Source organism: Heterocephalus glaber, unplaced genomic scaffold (genome assembly GCF_053883595.1).
Source record: "Heterocephalus glaber isolate CG9 unplaced genomic scaffold, H.glaber_assembly_v1.0 deba00001504, whole genome shotgun sequence".
In the NCBI taxonomy this organism is placed as follows: Eukaryota; Metazoa; Chordata; class Mammalia; order Rodentia; family Bathyergidae; genus Heterocephalus; species Heterocephalus glaber.
In genome coordinates this window covers 71,077,996-71,104,240 of record NW_028258324.1, presented here as the reverse complement: position 1 = coordinate 71,104,240, position 26,245 = coordinate 71,077,996, and the positions used below count along the sequence as shown (strand labels likewise).

Genomic DNA, 26,245 nt, shown 5'->3' with positions numbered 1-26,245 from the left:
AAAAAACTCAACTGAACTGTGTTCTACTGTTCTGTGGAGGATAGAACTTTCGAGAGATGCAATTAGATATTTGGCTGAGGACACAACTGAGCCAAGTGGGAGGGAGTGGCTTAGTTTCTCCCAACTGCTTACAGTGAAAAGCAAAGGAGAGAGCAATAGAAAACGGAATTTTTAAGCAAAAAGAAACTAGAAATCAAAGACCTGGAAAATTATTGGCCCACCCGTATTGCAAAAAATGGGAATGCATCCTCTGAAGAGAACGCCAAGGGGGTGTGTGATTTGTCATTGGATAGCATGAGCAGGGACATAGCCAGTTGAAGCTGACAGGGCAGAGACAGGGCAAATGAAGGAAGCCTGGCAGACGTGGATTTGACAGTGCAGGATGGGATGACAGAGGTACTCAACAGTGAACAGTTCTGTTGCTCAAGAGGAGGAAAAAATGCCCAGGAGGGCAATTTAGAGATCATCGGGGCCACAGCCTCAGTTCTACAAGTCAGAGAGCCCCTGATCAAAGCCTTGGGACAAGAGTCCTGACCACAGCCCTACGGTGATGCTGCTATCTCACTGGGCCTGGAAGGCAGAGCATGAAACCAATGAGGGTGATTCTCACACCTTAAAATTGAATGGGATTTACCTTAGTGGGTTTGGGCTTTCGTGGGAACCAAGACTTCTTCCTTCTTTCCTATTTCTCCCTTTTGCAGTGAGAATGTCTATCCTGTCCCACAAGTGTATTTGGAAGCACATAACTTGTCAGATTTCACAGGGTCACAGTTGGAAAGGGATTTTACTTTTGGATGAATTGTACTTCCAGTCTTACCCAAGTCTGACTTAGATGGGACTTTGGACTTTTGAGGGGATGCTGAATTTTGGAGCTGTTGGGATGCAGCGAATATATTTTGCATATGAGAAGGACATGACTTTGAGGGGTCAAAAGCAGAATGCCATGGACTAAGGTGTTCTCCCAAAATGTGTATGTTGAAGCCCTAACTCCCACTCTGACTGCATTTGGAGGTAAGGCTTTTAGGAAGTAATTAAGGTTAAATGGGGCCTTAACGGTGAGGTCCTAAACTGATAGGACTGGTGTCCTTCTAAGAAGAGGAAGAGCCTCTGTGTGTGTGTGTGTGTGTGTGTGTGTGTGTGTGTGTGTGTGTGTGTGTGTGTGTGTGTGTGTGTGTGTGTCTGCCTGTCTCTCTCTCTCCCAGTTTTTTTTTTTTGGTACCGGGGATTGAACTTGGGTCCTTGCACTTGCGCAGCAGGCGGTGAAACCACTGAGCTAAATCCTCAGCCCATCTCTCCCAGTTTATAAACCAAGAAAAGGTCATGTGGAGACCCATCTGTAAGAAGGTGGACAGTAAAAAGGAACAGTTTGCAAGCCAGGAAAAGAGACCTTGCCAAAAACAAAACCATGCTCAAAATCAGATTTCCAGACTCCAACACTATGAGAAAACAAATTTCTATTGCTTAAGTCACTTGGTCTACGATATTTTGTTATAGTGGCCCAAGCTGACTGATATGGGCAATCTCTATCTACTCCAACCCCTAGGAGTTCATGATCCAACAGGGATATATATGCACAGATAAGTCTAAAAGGAGCTAGAGAGGTAGCTCAGTTGCAGAGTGCTTGCCTAGTATGCATGAAGCCATGGGTTCAATCCTCAGGGCACAAAAAAGAAATATAGAGAAAGAGAAAATAACAGCCTGCAAGGGCCATAAAACGTCTAGAGTGCTGTGGAGGCCGGGAGTGCCTGCTTGTAGAGAAGGAAAATACTGACAGTATAGACTGTAGATAGAATTTCTAGGTAATAAACAGCCCAAGTGGAGGCAGAAGGGTGCAAGAGTCGGCCATGTAGAGGAGTTAGCAGGTACATACAGTCTCCTACTTACAATGGCTCAACTTAAGGTTTTTCAGCTTATAAGGGTGGGAAATTGATACACACTCAGCAGGAACTGCTCTTGCCATTTTGAATTTTGATCTTTTCCTGGGCCAGAGATTTGCAGGCCAATACTCTCTCACAATGCTGGGCAGCAGCACCCAGACACAACTCCCAGTCTGCAGTGTGATCAGAGGGGTAAGCAGCCCCGTCTTCAGGCAAGGAGCGTCTGTCTGGATCCAGCTGGGACCCAGGCATTTAAACAAGGGAGGGGCTGGAGAAGCAGTCTGGAAAGGTTGTCTGGGTCCTGAGCACTTTATTTTACTAGTACCAATGGAGGCAAGAATTAACTGCACCCAAATAGAACTGGGAGGCTCATCCCAGAGCCTTTTCCCAGAAAATGTACTAATCAAGGCAGTAGCCATGCTGCTAGGGAATCTCTCCAACCAGCTGCTAATGGACTTTCTTTTTTGTTTTGGTACCAGGGATTGAACTCAGGTCCTTGTACTTTCAAGGCAGGGACTGGAACTACTGAGCTAAATCCCCAGTCCTGATAATGGACTTTCTAAACAACAGACAAGGGGCCCGGGATTTAGCCCAGTGGTTCCGCCACCTGCCTGGAGAGCACAAGGTCTTGAGTTTGATCCCTGGTACCCAAAAAAATAAATAAATAAAAATAAAAATTTAAAGCATATCTCTAAGCAGCAGACACAAAAACATTGCCCAGAGGCCAGTTCTCCTCCAACCAAGTCAGTGAAACAGGAAAGTGCCAGGGAAGAACCCTGGTGATCGAATGTGATGCCCAAAACTTGGCTTCTATTCCAACCAGAGAGGAATGTACCCCTAAGGCCTGCTCCACCTTTCTCACCACATCTTCCGTGTATTTCCAGAAATCGCGTTTCCATTTCTTTGCTCCCTCCCTTTTCTTAATCTGTAAAACAAGGGTAGCTGCTTATGGTTCCCCAGGAACAAATTTCCCAAAAGTCACAAGAGAAAAAGAGGATCACTTGACTTGCTGACTTCTGGAGCCTTTTGCTTTAGCCAATGAGGTCTTCCTCTGGCCTCCTCCCTCTCCCCTCTTCCCCTGTCCTCCATGTTTTAAGCAGTGATAATCCTCCTGCCCTTTTCCTCGTTCTTTGTCTCTCTTCCTCCTCTTGGCATCTTTCTCCTCACAAGACTATGACAAGAAAGGAAAGACGAATGTGAATATGGGAGCCTTTGAACTTTATAAATCCCAGCAGAGCAATGATGTCCTCTGAGAAGGTGACCAATTTATAAGCTACTTTCTTTGGCCATAAATCCACTTGGCCAGCAGCATGGAGCCATAGTCATGTGTCTTTTAAAAATGATGTCTTGTATGTCTCATCTGGCTGCCTCCTGATTTTACAAAGAACCCTGTCTTGTAGCAACCAACAACTTCTTCTCAGACTGGTATCTCCCTGGGAGGAGCTGGGCAAGTTCCCTCTGTCCCTAGGGCAGTGCTGCCCAATATATATCTAATGAGAACTGTGTATGGGAGTTCACATTTTTGAGTCACTACACTTTTCAAAAATAAAAAGAAACAGGTGAAAATCAATTTTAATAATATATTTTACTTAACCCAATATATACCTAAAATATTACTATTTCAACATAGTATTTCTAAGTTACAGTGAGATAATTTATATTATTTGTTCTAAGTCTGCCAAATCCCTCGTGTATTTTATCCTTGAAGGACATCTCAGATGAGACTACCTACAATTCGAAAGCTCAGTGGCCACATGTAGTTGATGGCTGCCATGTTAGTGTAGTTCTAAAGCATCTATCCTGCACTCGGTTTTGGGGTCACCCAGATCTGCAGCCATCCCAGGGGGTAAAGTACATGTGACCCACACAAATGTCATACACAAGAATATATGGAAAATAGGACATTTAGCAGCAGTGGCTGGTCAATGATCCTGGGATCCAATGAAGCTTCACATAACTGAGGCCACATATCTCTGGAGACCCTCCAATATCAACTTTAAAAATGTTATGTCGCCTAAAATGTGATCTTAAGTGAAAGGTGAATTCTACCTCTCAACTTACAATGAGTTGTATCCTGATGAACCTAGTATAAGTTGAGAAGTTTCTACCGAGTACGTATCACTTTCACACTATCAAAAAGTCAAAAAAATCATAAATCAAAGTATGGGTAAGTCAGGGACCATCTGTGATCTTTAACATTCAGATAAAAACTGGAAAATCCTAATGGAGAGATGTCCTAATATTAAGTGAGATACATATGTATGTGTTGTAATTCAGTGTCTTGTGTGCTGAAGAAGTCTTTAATGAAGTCGATAGACATCAAGCAATGCACCACATTATTGGTCTGTCTGGGTTATTTGGACACTTTTGTTGTGCTGTCACTGCTAGAATGCAGCTCCTGAATTAACTCTTGGAGACACACCCACTGGATGACCTACTGCCCCAGCTCAGCCCACACCTGACCGGGTGCTTGGGCTCCCAGAAGCAGAACCTGCTGTGCTAGTGATGGCTCAGGGGGAGCAGGACAAAGACAGGAAGGGAAGAAGCCAAGCAAAACCGAAGTTGTAAAGAAAGTCAGCTCAGCCTGATCCTTCAGGAACTCTGGAGAGTTGTCCCAACAAGAGGCTAAGGCATTGGGCTGACACTCCTGTACCTGATAGCCTTCTGCTGTGGGCCACTCCAGCAGCAAGTAAATGCTCAGGCACATATAGATTTGTGTATGTGTGTGCATGCATGTGTATATGTGTGTTTGCATGTGCATGAGCAAAGGAGCTTCCTGGAGCCTAGGGAGAGTGAGGAAGAGGAGCTGGCAGTTGGAAGACAGGGGAGAACTACAATCTAGACCAGACCCTGATGCACACTCATGATGTAACTTAGCGCAAGTGAGGCAACCATGGTTTGCTCACCTGTTCAGTGGTATGATAGTCATCCCCATCTCCGTGACTTGTTTGGAATCAAGTGGTTAGCACGGTACCTGGCACCTGTAAGCACTCAAGGAAAACACTTCAGACCAGATCAGAGGAATCTGGGCAGGCTGGTGGGAGGGTAGGTGGATGGTGCCCCTCTTTGGCTCACAACTCCTGATTCACCAGCAATTGGCCTGACCTGTATCAGGAGACTGGTGCCAGAGTTGCTGCACTGCTGTCCACCATGCCCACAGAGTGAGGGGAGGGCTCGGCTCCACACAAACTGCTCTACAACTCAATAACTGTTCATGGGACAGAGAGAGAAGGTGTCCCAAAGACACTGTCCTCTCCAGAGCTCTTTGCCACATGTGTGGGATTTTATTTTTATTTTTATTTTTATTCACACGAGTTTGCAGTACATAATGACTACATTCATTGTGAGAAGTTGGTACATGGACATAGCACACCCTGATTCCTTTGTCATTCTTTCTCCTCCCCTCCCTGGGATCCCAAAGTCCCAGCGTTTCTGTATTCTCTGCTGAGATGCGTTAACTGATTTTACCACTTAATTCCACCACTCTGGGCCATGACCACCATGCTGAACACAGATCAGGTGAAAGCAAGGAGAAACCGACATATTTTTCATAGAGTAAACCCCCAGGCCTCCCGCTGCTCCCCTAGGAGACCCAGAAAGCATGTGGGCAAAGCTTGGTCCCTATAGATGGCAGCAATAGAACAGAGACCAGAACACAACACTTTTAGCACTAAGTGTACCAGCCTATTTTGCTCTCTGATAACACAAGTAGTTAGTTGCAAATAGTTTACCCCTTAGCATACATGTGAAATCTTGTGTAACAAAATCACTTTCTAGAAAGACACTAACCAATTCTCATGAGATCCTTGTAAAAAGAAAGTTAGCTGTTAGAATCCTCATGTCACAGCAGTGAATCGGTTCCTGACACAGTGAGTCAGTGGCCCCAGAGCAGAGCCTGGACCTGCGATGCATCTCCCCCAACAGCCATGAGAGTATCCACCGCCCCAAGAGTCTCCTGAGATGAAGTCAGTCCCTGGCTGCAAGCAGTGCCTGGGCCACATGCTCCTCCAGCCTCCACAGACTCACTCTTCACTTCAGGTCTCTGCCCAAACGTCACCTCCTCAGAGAAGCCCTCCCTGCTTTGTCCTCAATCTAAAATATTTGCTCCCTACCATCCTCATTTCCTTTATTTTTCTTTGTAGCTCTGCCACAGCCTAAATTACATTACATATCTACTTGCTAACTAGTTTAATGGTTATTCCCTAATTAGAATGTGAGCTGAGCAAGATCAGTATTTTGTTACAGTAACAGAAAACTGACTACTATACCTTCAGAGAAGTATTTGGAAGTTCATAGCCATCTCCTTTTCCACGGCAGAGCTATGATTAGCAGCTCTCTACCTTTCTCTTTGGGGCCTGGAGTCACTCTCTTGAATCCCCAGCCACTAGCTGAGTCATTGCACCAAACTGACAGAAGAGCTGGAAGCCAGAGCTCCCCAACCCACCGTAGACTCTAAGCATCACCAGGCCTTGAATGAACTGCTGTCTGCGCAGCTCCCTGTCCAGTTTACCACTCCTCAGAGACACTGCACATGGCCCCTCTGAGGGACTGTGGAGCCAGAGCCTGCCAAGCCCCACTGGGCCGTTGCTGTTGTCACAGCATGCCATGTAACACACCCCACACAGATTTATGAAGGAAGGAAGGGCTTGTTCTGTCCTGCAAGATCAGCCTGGGTAGAACATTAATCATGACAAGTGCTTGTGGCCAGTCTTCAGTGATGATTCAGTCACAAAGATCTAATGGACAGCTCTTATTCTGCCTGTCCAACACCATTCGTATCCTTTTAGGGAGAGCACCCAGGGTTTCCACTGGGAACTACCCTTCCTTCTATGTCAGTCTGCAGTGTTTGGATGGAGCCAGCCTTACTTCTTAGACTGAGAGTCCAAATCACATGCTATGACCCCCAAGCCACAGTGATTGGGTAAGGATGGGCAGCCAATTCTGGAACTTTCCAAGCACAACCAATTCCAGAACGTTCTCTGGAATCACTGAGAAAGAAAATTCTCTTCCTACTGGGATTGCTGAGCTGGTAGAAATAAAAGTTTGGGGATGCTGGTGACCTTTTCATCTCTGTGTGAAGAGCCTATGTGAAAGAGACAAATACTGAGGAAAGCAGAACAGAGACGAAAGAGAAACTGAGTCCTGCCAACATCAGATGGAGCACAAGGATCCAACTATGTCATGAAGCAATACTTCTAAACCTTTTAAAATTACACGAGTAAATGAATTCTTTCTTCTTTTCTTTACCCTTGAACCAGTTTGAGCAGAGTACCCATTACTTGCAGGGCAGATGCCAGACTGATCTGACTGGACAACAGAAATCCCACACAGCAAATGGGCCTGCATTTCAGAAGGTTATATTAAAGGTGCCCAGAAAGAAGGAAAACTTAAGTAACCTCAACACTGGCATACAAGACCCTCCACAGTGTGGCCTGTGTCCCTCCTCCCCCATCCCGTGATGCAGCTACACCCAGTGATTAGCAGTTTCCAACATGGGCCTTTGTGCAAAACACTCCTGGAGAGACTACTAGGTCTGGCGTTAATGTGTCTTCTCTATTAGATTTGTAAGCAGCTGGTAGAGTTTATTTCTCTCAATTCTTATTCACGGCAGACAGTTTTGTTTTGGGGGTTTTTTGTTTGTTTTGGTTTTGGTTTTTGGTGGCACTTAGCATTGAACCCAGAGCCTTCGCACTGAATTATATCCTCAGCCCTTTTTATGTTTCATTCTGAGACACTCACTAAGTGACTAGTTGTTGAATGGACAGATGGATGGGTGGATGTACAGGTGGATGAGAAGGAACCTATGCATACAGTGTAGTCCTATGAGTCAGGTGGGCCAAATAGATCTGCCTACGCTACCCCACACTCCACATCCCGCTTCTCTTCTCACTTCTATGAGAACTTTTCCAAAACACCCGAGCTTCTGAGTGACCTTGTGCAAGGCATGTGGGAAGAGAACTGTGTTGTTTGGCAGTTTTCCGAACCGCAGCTCCAGGCCCACTGGTGTTTCTCCTAAGCCATCCCACCTGAGATTTTACACTGCAGAACCTGGTAGTTGTTATCTGCTTCACATCGCCTCTTCTACCTCCTCACTGAAGACAAAGCTGGCTTCCCCTAACCAAACACCACTTCCCTCTCAACCCTGCTATGAGGTCTGCTTGGATTCTCACTTCTCCCCGGGGCAGGAGCAGGGTCAGCATTTGTGCCCCACTGTCCGAGGACACATCCTGAGTGAGCTTCAGCCCTAGAGGTTCCATATCACCCTCCTTTTCTGGACATTTTCCGTCCCACTCCTCCCCATCCTGGACCCCATGCTGGCTTCCCTGTGGCCACATGTCATTATCCAGCAATCAAAGACCAGCTTCCTCCTAGGGACTTTCCTGAGCATTGCCTGGTTCCATCCACTTTGAAACTTGCAAACTGGAACCAGTCTCAATCTTCAGCCCGTGGTATCCAGACACTGGGGCTACCTCAGTGGGAGAAGCTGTCCTTTTTGTGACAGGACAGCTCCCTCTGCCAGCTGTCATGACACAGTCTAGACAGGCAGGCCTGTTCTTTGGCTTTTCATGGTACAGAAGCCAGAGGGGAAGAGGAGGAAGACCGGAGTTGGTGCTGGAGAGAAGCCATGAAGCTGGAAGTGAAGGCAGAGGGAACTGGGGTAATAGGAGGGTACCAAGGGTACCAGAGGTATCTGGGCCGGGGGCTTGGGCTACAGTCCAGCCCTATAGCCCTTGCCAAGCCTTTTATCCTAATGTGGGCTGTGACAGTTGCCAGAGAAAGGGATCCCCGTTTCTAATTAGTCCTCCAGACAGAACATTTTTAAAAATCAAAGGAAAGCACCCTAAAACCCAGCAGTGGTCTGTATCAGAGAAGCGGATCAGAGAGGGAACCGATTTTAACAGTAGCTGTAGTGTGTATCACCTTCAGGGTGTTTAGAAATTGCAAATCCAGAACTTGAGTTGTTTTGAAATTACTTGTTTCTGGGCTTTGCTCGGAAGGGCTGCAGGAGCAGGAGGAAGACTGGTGGGCCACACTGCGTTCCCTTTCTCTTTCCAGTCTTGGAGCTCAGAGGTGGCCCTCGGGAAAGGAAGGAGTCAGTTTCTTTGTTTTCCCAGCCCCTAACCGCACATTCTTCCCCTTTCTCCCTAGGCACTGCGGCCTCCCCCAGGGCTCTCGGTGGCCTTCAGGAAACTGGCTGTCACCTGAGCCTGCCACCCATCCCCACTGCCTCTGCCTTCACCTGACCCTACTCTCCTCTCACTGGTGAGGGTCTCGCCAGGCTAAGGAGGGCTCCCCGCCCTCCGCCCACAGTTACTTTAACAGAGATCTCTGATCATGTCATCTTTCCGCTTAAATACTCTCCCTGGCTTCCCCTGCCTATAAGATACATTCAGTCCTCAACATCACCCAGCAGGACCTGCCCCTCTCAGCCTCACTGGCCTGCACACCTTCTCCACTTCATTCCTACTCTTCTCCCCGCCGCTCCTCCTATGCTGCACACTACCTCCCAGAGTGTTTCCCTTTGACATGCTCCCCTCCTGTCCTTCTCCCCAGCAATGTGCCTCTTCTGGTTAATGCCTACCCATCCTTCAAAACCTGCTCAGATACCACCCCTTCCAGGAAGCCTTCTTGGATTGCTTCTTCTTCAACTTGATTTAATACCTTCCGGTGGGGCCGGGGATTTAGCTCAGTGGTTTCGCCATCTGCTGTGCAAGCGCAAGGACCTGAGTTCGATCCCCAGTACCAAAAAAAAAACACCAAACCTTCCTACAGCCCTTTGCAGAACTCCATCATGTCAATTACCACCCTGTATTGTACACAGTGCTATTCTGTAAACAATGCCTGACCCAGAGTAGGTAGGCACCTAATCAATAAATGTGTCTGTTAATGAATATATGAATAGATAGGTAAAATTTGGCTAAATCCATTCAACACTACAATACTGAAAGCTTAATATTTTGCCCTTCCTCCTTTCCAGGTATTTTCATCCCAAGAAAGATAACATAACCAGTGTTCCTCTACCAAGGTGGTGCCCTGAAGTATGAGGAATAAAGACTTTCACAGACATCACTGAGCGGTCTCTCCCTCCATCTGCAGGTCTGCTTGTAAATGAGACAGACATCTCCTGCCAGCCAGCCTGCTATCTTGAGTTTTAAGGACAGGACATCTGTGTCCAGATAGTCACAGAAATGATCCCTTCAATCCCCAACATTCTGAAGCATTTTGGATTTTTTAACTGCTTTCAGTTTTCCCTATGAGGACCACACTTTCTCATCCTCCTCTTTTTTAAAGTGTGCAACAGTCTCTCGACTCCATGGGGACTTCCTGCTCACACCAAGATGCTACTTAATCAGGGACTGTGCCTGCAGGAGGGGCACCAATGTCTTGTTCAATTCCAGCATTTACAGGGTGCCTGCTGACAGTGGCGAGGGCACAGGGACAAGGAAAGCATTGTCCCCAAGTAATTCACATTTCAACCAGTGTCTGGTCCATCCATAGTGGACGAGGAGGAGGAAGAGTGAAAGCCCTAACAATTGTCCCCTTCTCTGCTAGGATCTCAGGATCCATCTCTTTAATGTAATGTGACAAGAGTCACAGTGTTCTGATACCTAGATAGTTCTCAGGGTTCCTTAACACCTATTCTGCCCTAGAGCCAGGGATTTAGCTCAGTGGTTCCGTCGCCTGCTGTGCAAGCGCAAGGACCCGAGTTTGATCCCCGGTACCAACAAAACAAAACAAAACACCTATTCTGCCCCTTTTGTGTGCCTGGCCCACAGTAGGTGCCTACAGACACTTGGCATTATTTGGTTCCCCTGCATCTGAGCCCTCCCTGGGTATAGCAGACTCTCTGAAACATACAGCCACTTCCCCCTCCTGTAGCTGCAGACACAAGCCTCACTTTCCCTGCTCCTATCCCAGCGAGGACTCCAACATGTCTAACTCAGCCTTGATGGGTCAAGTAAACTGATGCCGTGCTTGGAATTGGGGGCGAGTGAGGCAAAAAGAAGCAGGGGCAGCCTGTTGGGTGGAAGCTGCAGAAGCAGCAGCAGCCTCCAGCTGCAGAGACAGCATGTGGCAGTGCTGGTGCCAGGGCGCTGCAGCTGTGACCTCCAGGAGCCCTCCCCACATGGGCGCTACCACCTGACCTCCTTTGCACCTGTCTGCTTTCTGCCTTTGGTTCTCCAGACTTCTGAGGGGATTTTCTCATCTCAGTCCCTATTTTCATTTGCATTAATCCCTCAAAGAAGTCAGGGTCAATTTCTGTGCACTGAAACTAGGAAACCTGACTTATTACAGTACATCAAGTGTTTTTAGGCAAATACATTCTTACATGTCACACACCCCGACCTGCCTCCTTCCTCCTTGCTTTTAAGCCCTTGAGCCACACTGATGTCCTAAGGCCTGCTGGGGCTTTGCTGCTGTGGGACTGGCGCTCAGCCCCAGGCACACGCTGGGACGGATGTTCCCACAGTGTCCTCCTGCCTGCGCACATGTGTACCCACACATGGAAGCGACATCACATTTCCTCCTTATTTTCAGAGTCTGTAGCCCACATGAGCGCATGGGAGGATGGGGAGACTGGCCCTGTACAGCAAATGTCCTCACAGTCACACTTCTGCCCTGTGTTTCAGCTTGGATCTCAACAGGGAAACCCTTCTTCCTGTCGGTGTGAGTTCCTTTAAGGGTGAAATGGAACAGGGCTCTGTAGCTGCCATCTAACTACGGAGATTGTTGTGAGCATAACTGAAATGGAGAGAATCCGGCAAAGTGCCTGGCATGTAGTAAGTATTCCAAAAATGTTGGTTTTTCATATTCTAAACTACAAAAAAAGACTTAATACAAAATTGCCACATCACGTATAAAAATAAAATATTGGGGGGCCGGGGATTTAGCTCAGTGGTTCTGCCGCCTGCCTCGCAAGCACAAGGTCCCGAGTTTGATCCCTGGTAGCAAAAAAATAAAAAAAATATTGGAAATGACTGAAATAGTCACAGGGAAAGATAATGATTTTCATAGAATGTATCTGTTAAAACTGGCAGCAAAAGGGGCCAGGGATTTAGCTCAGTGGTTCTGCTGCCTGCCTCACAAGTGCAAGGATCTGAGTTCAATACCTGGTACCAAAAAAAAAAATTGGCAGCAAAATAAGTAAATGGTAATTGAGAAAACTGTGCCACAATAGGAAAAAGATTTTAATGAAAAGAGGAGACAAAGCAAGAAGCAAAATTGTGTGTAAAGTACATTTTACAAGTATGTAAACATATGCGTGTGAAAAAAGGCAGACCAAAAGCACCAATATGAAACCTATTAGCGCTACCATAATCCCTTACCCAAAACTTTTATACCCATGTGTGCACTGGCATTCAGAACTGTTTGGATATTAGCATATCTAGAATATCATATAGCACCTCCAGCACTGTCAACCAGTGCATCTGAACTTCAGCAGTGAATACATGAATAGTCACTGGAAGTAGAATAAAGAAATACTGTGAGTAGCCTCACCTCAGCTCAGGACATGTGTGCTCACCAAATGAGTGCAGTTCAGGAAGATTTGGCTGCCAAGTAAGTTATGAAATGCTTTTCATTTGTCAGGTTTTTGGAAATTTCAGAATTGCAGATAAGGGATTATCAACCTATCATATTTAAATATTACCACCAGATTGGTTCTATCCATGGTATTAGAAAATATTAAAAATGGCAAATACCAGACACGACCCAGGTAGTATAGTGGTCGGTTTCACTTGGGTCCAACAAATATGCCCACAGTGGCAACAGCAACCTGTAATCTTTTCACCATTAACCATATTTTTTAATCTAGACCTAGACAGCCTTAACTTATTTTTGTTTTCCTTTGTACTTTGGAGGATAAGCTAAGAATTACAACAAGTAAACCTAGTAGCCTTCTGCTCCTTTCTGCTATCCAGGAACTGTGAGTATGTAAAAATGAGTCATAAATGCACAGAATATACCCATAATCCCCTTCCCATTCCTGGCCACATGTTGATTTTTGTAGTTGATGGGAAAAGTCTCCTCAACATAGCCTCAGAGAATCAGACCCAGAGACTGAGGCACAGGGAAGGGATCAGAATCCAGGCAAAGATTTCAGGCCTAGGCAACAGCAAAGGAGCTAGCTGCTGACTCAGCCTAAGGCTAGCACAGAGGAAGGGCGAGTCATCGACAGGACTGAGCAAAGCCTGGTAACCCCACCTCTCACTACCATGACCCCTTTCCTCTGCCAACCCTGGGAATCACAGGGTGCCTGCCCTACTGGGTCATTGTCCTTTATAGAGGAGGCCATAGTTTGCAGTGAGCTGAGCCCTCAAGGTGGCGAGAACCACTGGTTTAGGTGGCAGTTCTCTCATGAGGTAGGGCTCAGCGTGTCTCACACACAACCCCTTCCAGTGACTTTAATCCGGGGACCTGCTCAGTGGCGTAACACAAATAGCAACTTTATTAGTAAATTCATACAAGTCATTAGTAGTTTCATAAAAGAAATTAATTTGAATGTTAAGTCTTTGCTTTTGGCTCAATTTTCTGCCATGAGAATATTTGCACGGCTTGACATTTAGTCCTTGGACATTTAAATGCATGTTATATGGTGATTTGTTACCTTTATTCTCTCTCACCCTTTTTTCATTCTTCTTTTTTTTTTTTTCTCATTCTTAACTAAAGACTTTCCCCCCAACTTCCTCATTCCTCTCAAGACTTTTAAATAGGCCGCCACAGGGAAATACATTGTCTGAATTACTAATACAGTCCTGTTTGGCTAACACATTCCCACTCTATCTCTGCCACCACGAATAAACTCTTGAAACTGCTTTTCTGTGATATGGTTGGGGTTTGGGGACAGTACGTGACGCAGACAACAGAATAACTGGTGGCCAGACAGGTTTTCTCCCTCATACACGGTGGCACAAACCATTGGTTTCATTATCCCCCTAGCTAACAGAAATCTGAATAGCTGCAGGCTTACAGCAGCTGTTGCCGTAGACTTCTACATTTTGCCTGGTTCTTTAGGCGGAGCTGGTCTTTGCAAAATCAAGGGGAGGGCAATGGACTGGGAAGGCTTAAATACAAGGAAGGTCCGCATGAAGAAAGCTGAAATCAAAAGACCTGCTAAGACAGATCCTGAGCTAGTCCTCTCTGGAGAACCCTGGAAAAACTCAGCCACCCATGATCACTTTAAAAGACAGAAGTGGGGTAGGGATAAGGGCCATATAGAACCACAAACAGAGGCACTGGTTGAGAGGCTGTAAAAAAGAACCAGTTATGCTCACCACACTCAGGTCCGCATCCCCACTCTGCTTGTCAAAGTGATAATGCCTGAACCACTCACAGGAGACACAAGATTTGTTCTGGAGAAATGCCTTTCTCATGGATGACACGTTCAAGAGAGGAAGGGGAACTAGAAATAGCAGACTTAAATATGAATCTAAAAACCAAGGAATAATGTACCCCGGCTTCTCCCTTTCCCAGAAAGCAAACAATTAGGCTTGTATCTTCCCAGGCAAGAAAAGGGAGAATGTTTCTTTTAAACTTTTGGTACCAGGGTAAAGACCTTCAAATACCCACATCTGGAAATTCCCAGAAAAAAGTGAATTCAACCTCCAGTGATTCCAGAGCAGACTCTTCACTCCCCAGCATCCATCGGCTTTTTAATGCTCTACTCTTAAATACGAGTAGATAGAGAAAGACTACCAAATATTTCAGCATAGCCTCTCAAATAAAAGACAGAGACTAAAACAAAGAGAAAAGGGAATGAACAGAAAACACAAACATTACAAGAAACAGAAGAAAAAGTTTTCAAATATATACAAACTTCAAAGAAATTTAAAGTACAATCTACCTGAAACAAGAATACCATGTTATCAAATGAACACTCAAAATAAGAAAATGCCTTTGGGGGGAAAAAAAACTGAGATCCCAACAGATTGGAAGATAAAATTGAGGAAAATCATCCAGAAAATAAATAAAAATGATAAGGTGAATAAGATAGATAAGAGAGTAAGAGGATTGTTCTGGAAGTCACATCCACTTAGCAGGTGATTCAGAAGTGGAGAACAGGGCCGGGGATTTAGCTCAGTGGTGCCAACGCCTGCCACCTGCCTCGCAAGCGCAAGGTCCCAAGTTCAATCTCTGGTATCAGAAAAAAAAAAAAAGAAAGAAATGGAGAACAAAGAAAAAAGTGGACACATAATTACCAGAGAAATAATATAAGAAAATGTCTTAGAACTAAATTATGCAAGTATTCAATGGCTGGAATAAAATACACACACACACACACACACACACACACACACACACACGAGTACATTATCATGAAACTTCAAAATGTTAAAAGAAAACCCAAAAAATTTCTAGAGAGAAAATATCAATTATAGACAAAGCATCAGAAATCAGAAGGATATCAGACTTCTAACAGCAACATAAGAAAGAGGAGGATGGAAGAAGAAAGCCTCCGTGTGATGAGGAATCTCGGCCAGCAGCTGGACAGAAGCGGGCTGAAAATCTAGAGAACACATGAGGGATGAGGGAAGCGAGGAAATTTCCAGGGATGTGTTAGCCCACAGGAAAGATCATTGTGAGGGGCTGTGATAAAAAGTCACTCCAAAAACTAAGCAAACAGAAAAAAGAGAGAATGTATTTAATCATGAACGTATTATTTTGTAAAAGTGCCAGAGATCAAACCCAGGACCTTGCACATGCTAGGGCAGCGCTCCATCTCTGAGCTACATCTCCAGCCTAGAGAGAATTATGAATTTTAGGAAAGATAAAAAGGTTAGAAGGAAGGGTATATTATGACATTATGTTATTTGGCTCAATAGGGAACACTATTTTCATGAACATAATGATGAAAATTCTTTTTTTTTTTTTTTAGGTACTGAGGATTGAACCCAGCCCTTTACACTGAGCTATATCCCTAGCCTTTAAAAAAAATTTTTGTTTTGGGGCTGGGTATTTAGCTCAGTGGTTCCACTGCCTGCCCCACAAGTTCAAGGACCCGAGTTCGATCTCTGGTACCAAAAAATAATAATAATAATAAAAATAATAAATTATTTTTTAAATTTTGCAACAGGGTCTTGCTAAGTCTCTTAGTTGTCCAGAATGAGCTGGGACTTGTGCACCTCTTGCCTCAGCTTCAAGTTCTGAGATTCCAAACATGTGCCACACACCCAGCTCATGCAAGCTCTTAATACAAATTCAGCAAAAGGTTATGATAAACATCATCTTTAAGCTGGGTATGGTGGCACATTGTAATCTCAGCACTTTGGAGGCTCAGGCAAGAAAATTGCCACAAATTCAAGCCAGCCTGGGTTATATGGTGAGTTCAAGGCCAGCAAGAACCTCTCTGAAAAAACTGAGGGGGAAAATTCTGTGGAGAGACATAAGGTACATGGTGTATGGTTAGTGAGTTAGTTATAAGTGTTAAATCTTTTATCTGGAATAAATAAATGATAGCTAATATTGAGAAACCAAGAAAGAGCAAAGAGCATAGAAATATAGAAATGACACCAGAAGCAACAGCTAGAAATCTAAAATGGCCTCTGGTGAATAGGATTAAAGTGTAGAAGAGGTAAAGAGGAATTTTTGTTTTTCATAACACTGGCTCTTTGTGAACTATTTACATGTCTTATTTTTATAAAAATAAATTTGAATTTTAAAACTTACACATTAAAATTTGAAAAGACAGGAAGAGATAGTTCTCAGAAAAAGAACTTCAAACATATGAAGAGGTAAAATAAGAGATACGCAAATTAAAACTGAATGGAGATATTCTTTCTCATCTATGAGACTAACAAAAATTCAAGTTTGCCAGAGAGACAACCACAAGTTCTCACTTGTACATGGAATCTAAAACAATTGCTGTCATAGAAACAAAGAGTAATGATTACAAGAGGTGGGGCAGGGAAGGGAGAGATGATAATCAAAAGGTACAAGTTAGACAGGAGAAGTAAGTTGGACTGTGGGTTTTTGATTTTTGTTTTGAGAGGCATTGAACAGTACTGCACACCTCAGTGTCACTGGGAAAGTGAATCTTAGATGTTCCCATCACCGAAAATGTCAAAGGTCTGAGGTAATGGATGGGTTGGTTGGCTTGATTTGGTCATTCCTCATTATACTCCAATATAATGCTATATTCATAGCATCTCTTGTACCCTATAAATACACACAGCTATAATATGTCAATACGTCATTTTAAAAATTCAACTAATACATGCTATCATCTTTTATTTAGGCTCTGGGGAATGCAACATGATTCCATGCCCCTCAAGAAGAACCTGATCGTATCCACAAAGACTGCAGATGCAATGACTCTGAAAACCTTTTCCACGAGTGCATCGCCAGACACTCCTGTGTTCATATAAAACGATTTATAACAAGGTTATACTTATAACACTGTCTGTAATAGTAATAAGAGATTAGAAATGATCCAAATGTCTGTCAACTGAATTGGTTAAATAAACCATGGTCAGTTACTTAGCAGAAAGTACTGATTTTCTCAATGAGTAAAGCAGCAGAAGAAAACCTCCATAATTTTACATCCAGCTGCCAGGCACTCCAAAGCACAGAGAGCTGTGTCAGAAGCCACGTAGACACAGAGCCTCCCTGGCCTTCTGAAGTCCGAGCAGAAGAGGAACTTGGCTCCTACCCCCTTTCAAAACCTTAGATACCAAGCAAGAAAGCAGTGAGGCAATGCCAGGCTTCATGCCAGTCCCCACGCCAACACCTGGCATGGCTACTCTGACATGAACTGTGACACCCAGGACCTCAGCTCCTCATCTGTAGCACGAGGAGGATAAAATCTTCACCTCACAGGGTTGCTGTGTGCACTGAGTGGCTGGTGTATGCAACACGGGTGGCACTGGGCCTGGCCCACATACGTGCTCAGCAAATAAGTTGTTACTAGTAGCACAGAAAAAGAATCCTGTCTCAAGGACTGTGTTCACTATGGAAGGAAAGTATGCTGGAAATCCCTCGATACTAATCTAAAGTCAGCCCTTTGCAGAAAGGAATAGAAGGAATTTCCCTCACAACCAGGAAGTTTGGGGAGAAGCTTCCTAGCCCTCGTGTGCCTGCAGCATCTCACAGCTCCAGCCTGCTCTAGGGACTGGCAGGGACCTCCCCTGAGTCTCCCAGACCAGCAGACAGAACCCAGACACTTTGTGTTTAGGATAAACCCAAAGGTCAGAGAGGGGCAGTGATGCATCCAGGGCACACAGCCCGCAGGCCTGTCCCACAGGTAGGTCAGCCCACGAACAAAATCACTAACCAAGTATACTATGCCCATCTTCCAGTGATTCCAAACAGAAAGGATGAACCTGAAACAAGTACCAAGGGCATTGATAAGTTGGCTTTCATTCTTCACCCCCAAGAAGGGGATGAACAGCTGCAAGTGGCCAATGCTGGCAGAGAAAGCTACACACTTATCAATCCCAATCCAGTTTTACAGCTATGCCTACACTTTATCTTCACACGCCTCCTGTGGCAGGAAATCCCAAACTTGCCCCACGGTCCACACAAGGATTTCTAGAATGAATGGAACTCCTGCTCCACCAGTGGCCAGACAGGCCATGTGGGGTTCCATTTTCTGCACAAGGGAACATCAGCCACCTTCATCACAGTATTGGAAATATAAAATGAGATAGCTACATCTGTGAGTGAACACCAGGCATGATTCCAATGCCAAAACTCCTTGTCTCCCCAACATGTGGGAGCAACCCAGCCCCATGACAGCACAACCCGCTCTTTGAACTCCAGAGAAAGATTTCCCCAGGTGCCTCAGAACAGTGTAACATTTTCCTTCTTAATCTTCTGAACCAGAGTCAAGAGTTAAGAAGACTCTTGCTATGAAGAATTGTAAGGGTATTTTTTCAAGTTCCCCGAATGCCTTCTTGATCCACATGGTCCTTATAGATTGGTTCCCCACCATGCTCACAACGGTTGGGACAATGCTAGATCCAGCCACCTTCACTGGGTTCCTGATTCTCCCTCATTCCTACCGCAGGGATTTGCTAATGGTAAACATTCATTATAATAATGGTTCATAGCTGAATGAAGCAGAATCAGGTGAAGAATTTCAACAAAAACATATTGAGCATCTACTGTATGCTGGGCACTGTGTAAGATCCTTTTCATGCTTGTGCTTAATTATCACAACAGTGTGCACAGGTAATCATCATGGTCCCCACCTTACAGGTGACCAAATGGATCCTCAGAGCACTGTAAAACCCATAGTCAGGAAAAGGCCAATTGGGACCTCCTGGAAGCCACTGTGAGCCTGAGTTTGTTGTCATAAGGGGAATCTTTACATCTAAAGTTTTTATAATTGCTCCCCCCTCAATGAACCCCATATTTGCAGCAAGTTGTTTGCTGCAAACAAACAGGGGCTGCATCCACACCCTTTTTCCCTACCTCTGTTGGTGAACAAAGACAACATAGTGTTTCGGACACATTAGTCAGACTAAGGAAAGAGGAAAAAATCCCCATGACTTAAGCAATTTTCCATCCTTTAGAACAAGGGCGTACACACAGAACAAAGGTTCACCATCATACACAAGCATTGATTTTTAAATGTTGCCAATCAATCTCAGTCAAAATGTGGCTTAAATACTAAAATCTAAAGTTTAATAGCTGTCTTTCTTGTATCTTACCAAGACACACAAGCTTTCGTAGATATCTACATAAACATAAATGTAATAGCAAACTACTTGGATTGGGCATAGATTTTCCTCCCAACTTGCACCCCATTTGACTGGTTCTAGGCATGCTGACCTGAAATAGTTGCTGGCCGCAGCCAGCACCACGCGGTGGCAGGAGAATTCCTGGATGTCCACACACAAGATGACATCTGTCAGAGCGTTTTCTACTCGGAGGGTCTCCAGGCCATTCTGAAGAATTAAGGCGAGTTCCGCATCATCAAATTTCACCTTGTCCTCATTTAAGATTTCCACCATGTCTCCCCTTTTCTGGGAGGGCTCCTCTGCACCAGGTGCCAGGGGCCCTTCCAAACTCTTCTCTACCACATCGTCCATGGTCCAGGTGCCCCTTTGTCCTGCCATCCACATCCAGACTGAAGGAGCTCCCAAGTCTCGGGCAGGTCACATTGCAGAAGCTGAGCGGATTTCCTGTGCCGGGCCCTCCACTTATCACTAGCTGTCACACACACATAACAGGAAGTCTCGCACTTTCTCATCCTGTTACTACAAACGCCGGCAAGTCCTATTCTTCTTCTTTCTGTGAATTTTCACCAATTTAGAAATGACTTAGAGTGGGTGTGTAGGAGGGGCCTCCGGGTGAGAAGGGGCGGCTTCTCCGAGTGTTGTGTGGTTATTTTGGTCCATCTCCCACCTCACATCCGTGAGCAGGAAGCCTCTGGTCTGGTTGTTGTATTTGTATTCCTGGTGCTTTACGAACCCCAGGCTTTCATGATGGGATGGGCAGGGGGTATCCACAGCCCTCCTGCTGCCTCCTTCAGGACTCTGAGACCCATGTGAAGCCCTATCTGTTCTTTGGGAACCCTGAAAACCCCTCTTATCCCTGATAGCTCAACCTTGTCCCATGCACATTTTCTGTCCTTGTCTCTCTGCTCATGGAGAAACAATGTCAAGGAAAACATGAATGTCCCCCATCCAACAAAAATGTCTGGTTTTTTAAAATATGCCTGGAGGAGAAGGGAAGGAATAGTTTCTAGAAACCCTCTCCCCAGGGCCTTTGTCTTAAAAGACCAATCAGGATGGATCAACCCTTGACTGCCCTAGCAAGTCTCAAGGTATCTGAATCTCACCCAACATCCACTAACCGTTCCTCTGATGGTGGATGAAGTATTTTTCATTATCTCAAAACTCCCTGTATCCTACGGAATTTATAGAACCTAACATGTTTTTATTAGTACATGTTTGCAGTACATTATGATTGGATTTATTGCAGAGAGTTGATTCATAATGCACTGTTATGGGTGTGTCTAGATGTTCCCCCAAAGCCTCATGCAGTCATAGGTGGGACTTTGCAGAGGTGGCTGGATCTAGAGTGTGTGGTGCTGGGATCGATTCAATGTGCAATGCTAGGATCAAGGGCACTAGGATTAAAGGTGTGAGTGCTGCCTGCCCTAAGTAGCCTGGATAAAATATAAGGGACAGAGAGAGCTGTGACCATCCCCTTGTTGCTTTGCTGCCTTCTGCCCACCATGAGCTGTTTCTCCTCTGTGATGCTCCTCTGCCCTGCCACCCTGCCTTGGAGCCAGCCGATTATGGACTGCAACTGTTACAAACTGTGAGCTAAATAAACCCTTCCCCCTTTAACTTTAGGTATAGGGCATTTTGTCTCAGCAACAAGGGAAAAGTAACTAAGACACATATACATCTTAATTATTTTTCACCCCCACCCCTCCTATCCCCTCCTGCTCCTTCCAACTCTTGGTGGTCTTCCCATTCACAAAAAGCTCTATTCCATTCTTTTCTTTCAGTTTTTTTTCCCATTGCCTCTCCCTCCCTGACCTCCTCCATCTCTATATATTTTATGTTTCTGATTCAAGAGAACCCATGTGATATTCAAGTTTGTGTCTGTGATCTATTTCACTTAAAACTGTTATGGTCTCAAGGTGGATCCATTTACCCATGAATGCCTCAAGTTTATACTTCTTCGTGGCAGAATAGTACTCCATTGTATATAAACATATTTCCTTTATCCATTCATCTGTGATGGGCATATAGACAGTTTCTAAGATTTACCTATTATTAATTGCACTGTTATAAATATGGGTATGCATGCATCACTGTGATATGGTGACTTTACCACTTCTAGGGCGACACCTAGGAAGAAAATAGCTGGGTCAAATTGAATTTGTATTTTTAGTTTTTTGAGGAATCTCTACACTGATTTACGTAGGGGTTGTACTGGTTTACATTCCCACCAATAATGTAGATGGGTTCCTCCCCTCTCCATCAGCATTTGTTATTACTTGATTTCTTGATGATAGCCATTCTTTCTGGAGTAAGATAGTATCTCAATGTTGTTTTAATTTTCATTTTAAGGGTCAGTAACATTGAACATTTTTTCATGTATTTATTGACCATTTATTTGTACTTCTTCTTCTGAAAAGTACCATTTCAGTTGCCCATTTATTAATTGGATCTTTTACTTAGAGGAGGTCAATTTTTTTTTGAGTTCTTCATATATTCTAGATGTTAGTCCTCTGTCCAAGGAATAGCGAGTAAATTTTATTTTTCCCATTCCCTTCCATTGGTTGTTTCCTTTGTTATGCAGAAATGTTTTAATTTGATATGATCCCATTTGTTGGTTCTCAACAGTATTTTGGGGCCATTGGGATTCTGTTCAGAAAGTGTTTGCCTACACCTATGTCTTCAAGAGTTTTACCTATTTTATCTTCCATAAGATTAAGCATTTCTGTTTTAACCTTTGGATCTTTGATCCATTTTTATTTTAGTTTAGTACATGATGAAATATATGGGTCTAGACTCAATCTTCTGCATTTAGATATTCAGTTTTCCCAGCACCATTTGTTTAAAAGGGCTGTCTTGGGCTGGGGATTTAGCTCAGTGGTTCCGCCGCCTGCCGCGCAAGCGAAAGGTATCCCGCATTTGATCCCTGGTACCAAAAAAAAAGAAAAAGAGGCTGTCTTAGTCGGGCATCCTGGTGCACGCCTGTCACCCCAGCACTTGGGAGGCTGAGGTAGGAGGATCACCACAAGTTCAAGGCCAGCCTGGACTACATAGTAAGCTCAAGGCCAGCCTGAACTACATAGTGAGACCCTGCCTCAAAAAGAACCAAAAAAAAAAAAAAATTTTAAAGGGTGTTCTTCCTTCAGTGTATTTTTTGGCCCCACTGTCAAAGCTCAAATAGCTGAATGTGCCAGGGTTTTTTCTCTTTCTTCCTCTGTTCCATTGATCCACGTGTCTGTTTTTGTGCCAGTACTATGATGTTTATCACTGTAGTTTTGTATTTATAACTTCCAGTCTGGGATTGTAATGCTTCCTGCTTTGCTTTTGTTATCCAGGGTTGCTTTTGCTATTCTGGGTCACTTATGGTTCCATATGAATTTTAGGATGGTTTGCTCTAGTTCTGAGAAGAATGCTATTGGCATTTTGATTAAGATTGCATTAAATCTGTATATCAGTTTTAGAAGTATAGCCATGTGGACTACATTAGGTCTACATATCCAGGAACATGAGATATCTTTCCATTTGCTGATGTCCTCTTCAATCTCTTTTATCAGAGTGATGTAATTTTCATTGCACAGATCTTTCACTTCTTTCATTAGGTTAAGGCTTAAACATTTGATTTTTTTCTTGATGCTATTATGCATAGTATTGTTTTCCTAATTTCTTTTTTAGTAAGTTCACTATTAGTATATAGAAACACTATTAATTTTTTTGTATTTGTTTTTTATCCTGCTATATTGTTGAATTTAGTTATTAATTCTAGGAGTCTTTCATTGAAAGTTTTTGTGTCTTCTAAGTAAAGAATCAGGTCATCTGGGGGGCGCTTCGGGCTCGCGCGCACCGGACCCCCGTACCGTCCCACCCGCGCGCCTGCCGTCCCGGTGGCCGTGGGCGCGGCCCGGTTTCCGCATCCGCCTCAGGACGATTCCGTGCGTAGTAGGGACGGTGCCCACCGCGAGGGCCGTCCAGAGTGTGCTTGCGAGTGGGCTACCTCGACTTCCGATCCCCCTCACTTCGGGCCTCTGAATTGGCACATCTCATTTTCCCCCAGGACTGTGGGTACAGTTACCGAGATCACTTTCCTCCTCAGGGTTTTCCGCAGACCTCCACATGGTAGAAGGGACTCAGCAGAGAATGAGAACCTTATCCTGTCATCTGTGAGCCATTCTTCCCACCTGCATTCCCACTGTTTGCTGTCCTCCTGTCTGCTCTACTCCTGAATCTGGATTTTGCGGAATGTCCTCCCAAAAAGTCATTAGAAGGAAATGCCAAGTATCGAAATTTTGTCAGGAGGCGACGGTTCTTGGAACAGAGAGGATTTCTGAACAAAAAGAACCAGCGTCCTAGTAAAGTACCTAAGCCACACTCAGAACCTACAAAGAAAGGGGAAACTCCAAGAGTGGACGGCACTGGGAAGATCCACCCTCCCCAAAGAAAGAAGACAGCTGCCTCGAGCGACGGCTCAGAGCAGTCCCTGGACCAGAAAGCTGCGGTGTCTTGGCTGACCCCTGCCCCTTCCAAGAAGACTGATTCTGCTGTGGGTAAAGTAGATTTGCTGGGGGAGTTCCAGAGTGCCCTTCCCAAGATTAAGAGCCCCCCAGCCCGCTCCCAGAAGAAGCCCCCTCAGAAGAGTGCTGCACAGAATGCCCCCCAGGCGCACTCAGACAGCGTTCCAGGGAAGATGGTGGCGACAGACTGTGAGAGGGTGGGCACGGGTCCCAAGGGCACGTCAGCTCCTTGGCTCGCTGTAGCAGCATCACCTCTGACGGGGATGTGCTTTATGACGAGTACGTCCTGCCCCCCCCCCCCCCGCCCCACCGTGGACGACCGGACCAGGTGGCGTGGCATCCGCAAGCGCCACATGCTGAAAGCCACCCCGTTCAAGACTGCGCGGAGCCAGATCTTGAAGATCCTCTCCGGGAAGGTCGTGGTGGGACACGCCATCCACGACGACTTCAAAGCCCTGCAGTACTTTCACCCCAAGCCCTCACCGGAGACACCTCCCAGAGCCCTCTCCTCAACCGGCAGGCCAGCGGCCCGGAGAAGGCCGCCGTGTCTCTCCAGACTCTCACCAAGAAGCTGCTGGGCCGGGACATCCAGGCTGGAAGAAGCGGACACTCCTCTGTGGAAGATGCCCAGGCCACCACGGAGCTGGACAAGTGGGGTGAAGTTGAGTGGGAACAGCACCGGGCCCAGAATCCCCCGAGAAACTAGCAGCTGTGGGGCGGCAGACACAGCACCCAGGAGACTAGGCCGCGGCCTGGGGAGCTGGCCTTGTTGGGGGAGAGGCTTCACCCCACTCAACAGCCCTTACAATCTCACCTCACTCTTGTGCTCTGTGTCTGGTTACGGGTCCCCTAGAAGGAGACGTCTTTGTGTCGAACCCAGCCCTGGACTGTTTACCTCACAAAGGGTGCTAACCACAGCCCGGGGTCCTCCTGCCGGCCAAGCGCAGGGCATCCTGGGAAATGTAGTTCCCATCCGCCTTATAACTCTGGCCCTTTGTCTCGTCGAATGGGAGGCTGTGTTGCCTGGTGTGGCCTTGACTGCCTGGGCTCAGCCAGTCCTGCCTCAGCCTCCAGAGTAGCCTGGACCTCGGGCACACATCACCAAACCCACAGGTCTTACGCTTTTACTTCTCAAGTAATTTTTTTTTTTCTGGTACTGGGGATCTACTCGAGACCTTGCGGTTTCGAGGCAGGCGGCGGCACCACTGAGCTAAATCCCCGGCCCATACTTCTCAATTAACTGACAGGAGCTTTTTGCTTTCACAAGCGTTGTGGGGCTGGGTGAGCACCTGCCTCACAAATGTGAGGCCCTGGGTTGGCTCCCCAGCACCCCCACCCCCCAGTGTCCCACTTGGACCCTGAATGTTGGTCCTGTTCCGTGTCACAGGCCCTGCTTTGGGTGCAGAGCTGGCACCTGGCCTGCCAGGACGTGGCTCTGGCTCTCGAGCCATCTGGAGGGCAGCGCAGTTCCCAGGGTTGCATGGCACCGAGGTAAGGGTATAGCTGGGAAAATCAACTTTCCCGATCCACAAAAGCTCACCTAGAGTAGCAGAGGATTTATTTAATTTAGGTTCTGCCTGGTGGGCTAAAAAATTTTACATTGTTTTAATTTTTTAAGTCATCTTTTACCTTGCTAAATCAAGCCTCATAAAAACGTGATTGTTTTGATAAATTTTTATAACAAAATAAAAAAATCAATCAGGTCATCTGCAAAGAATAATAATTTGACATCTTCCTTTTCTATACATCTCACTTTTGTTTCTTTCTTTAGCCAGATTTTCTAGCTAATGTTTCAAGGACTATGTGGAACAGGAGAGGTGATAGTGAACATCCTTGTCATTTCTGTTTTTCCCCATTTAATATTATGTTGGCAGTAAATTTGTCATAAATGGCTTTTATGGAAGTGAAATAAGGTCCTGCTGTACCTATTTTCTTCAGGGCTTTTATCGCAAGAGGATGTCACAGGGTTTTTCTGCATCTATTGTGATGATCATGTGATTTTTTGTCCTTGCTTCTATTTTATCCTGACTGATGTTTATTTATTGATTTGGGTATGTTGAACTATCCTTGTATCCCTGGAATGAATCCTATGTAGTCATGATATATGATCTTTTCACTGATTTGTTGCTTTCTGTTTGCCAGGTGTTATTGAGGATTTTTTTAAAATTTTATTTTATTGGTA

The 26,245-nt window shown here is 45.3% G+C and overlaps 1 protein-coding gene and 1 pseudogene across 3 annotated transcripts in view; one reads left to right on the top strand and one right to left on the bottom strand.

Annotated features, from left to right (window-relative positions):
- The window catches only part of Klhl6 (kelch like family member 6), a 56,305-nt gene extending 31,114 nt beyond the window's left edge, over positions 1–25,191 (bottom strand). Inside the window, exon 1 of one of the 3 annotated variants that reach the window (XM_021256387.2) lies at positions 24,878–25,191. Coding sequence is in view for 1 of the 3 variants with exons in the window: in XM_004834921.3 (XP_004834978.1) it covers positions 19,650–19,942 (293 nt within the window). In the remaining 2 variants the exon portion in view is untranslated. Of the gene's footprint in view, positions 1–19,649; positions 21,216–24,627; positions 24,811–24,877 lie in introns of those variants that run through there. The other 2 variants (XM_087186828.1, XM_004834921.3) reach the window with 2 other exon arrangements.
- Positions 23,694–24,769, top strand: LOC101718362 (interferon-stimulated 20 kDa exonuclease-like 2 pseudogene; annotated as a pseudogene).
- Positions 25,192–26,245: the final 1,054 nt, after the last annotated feature.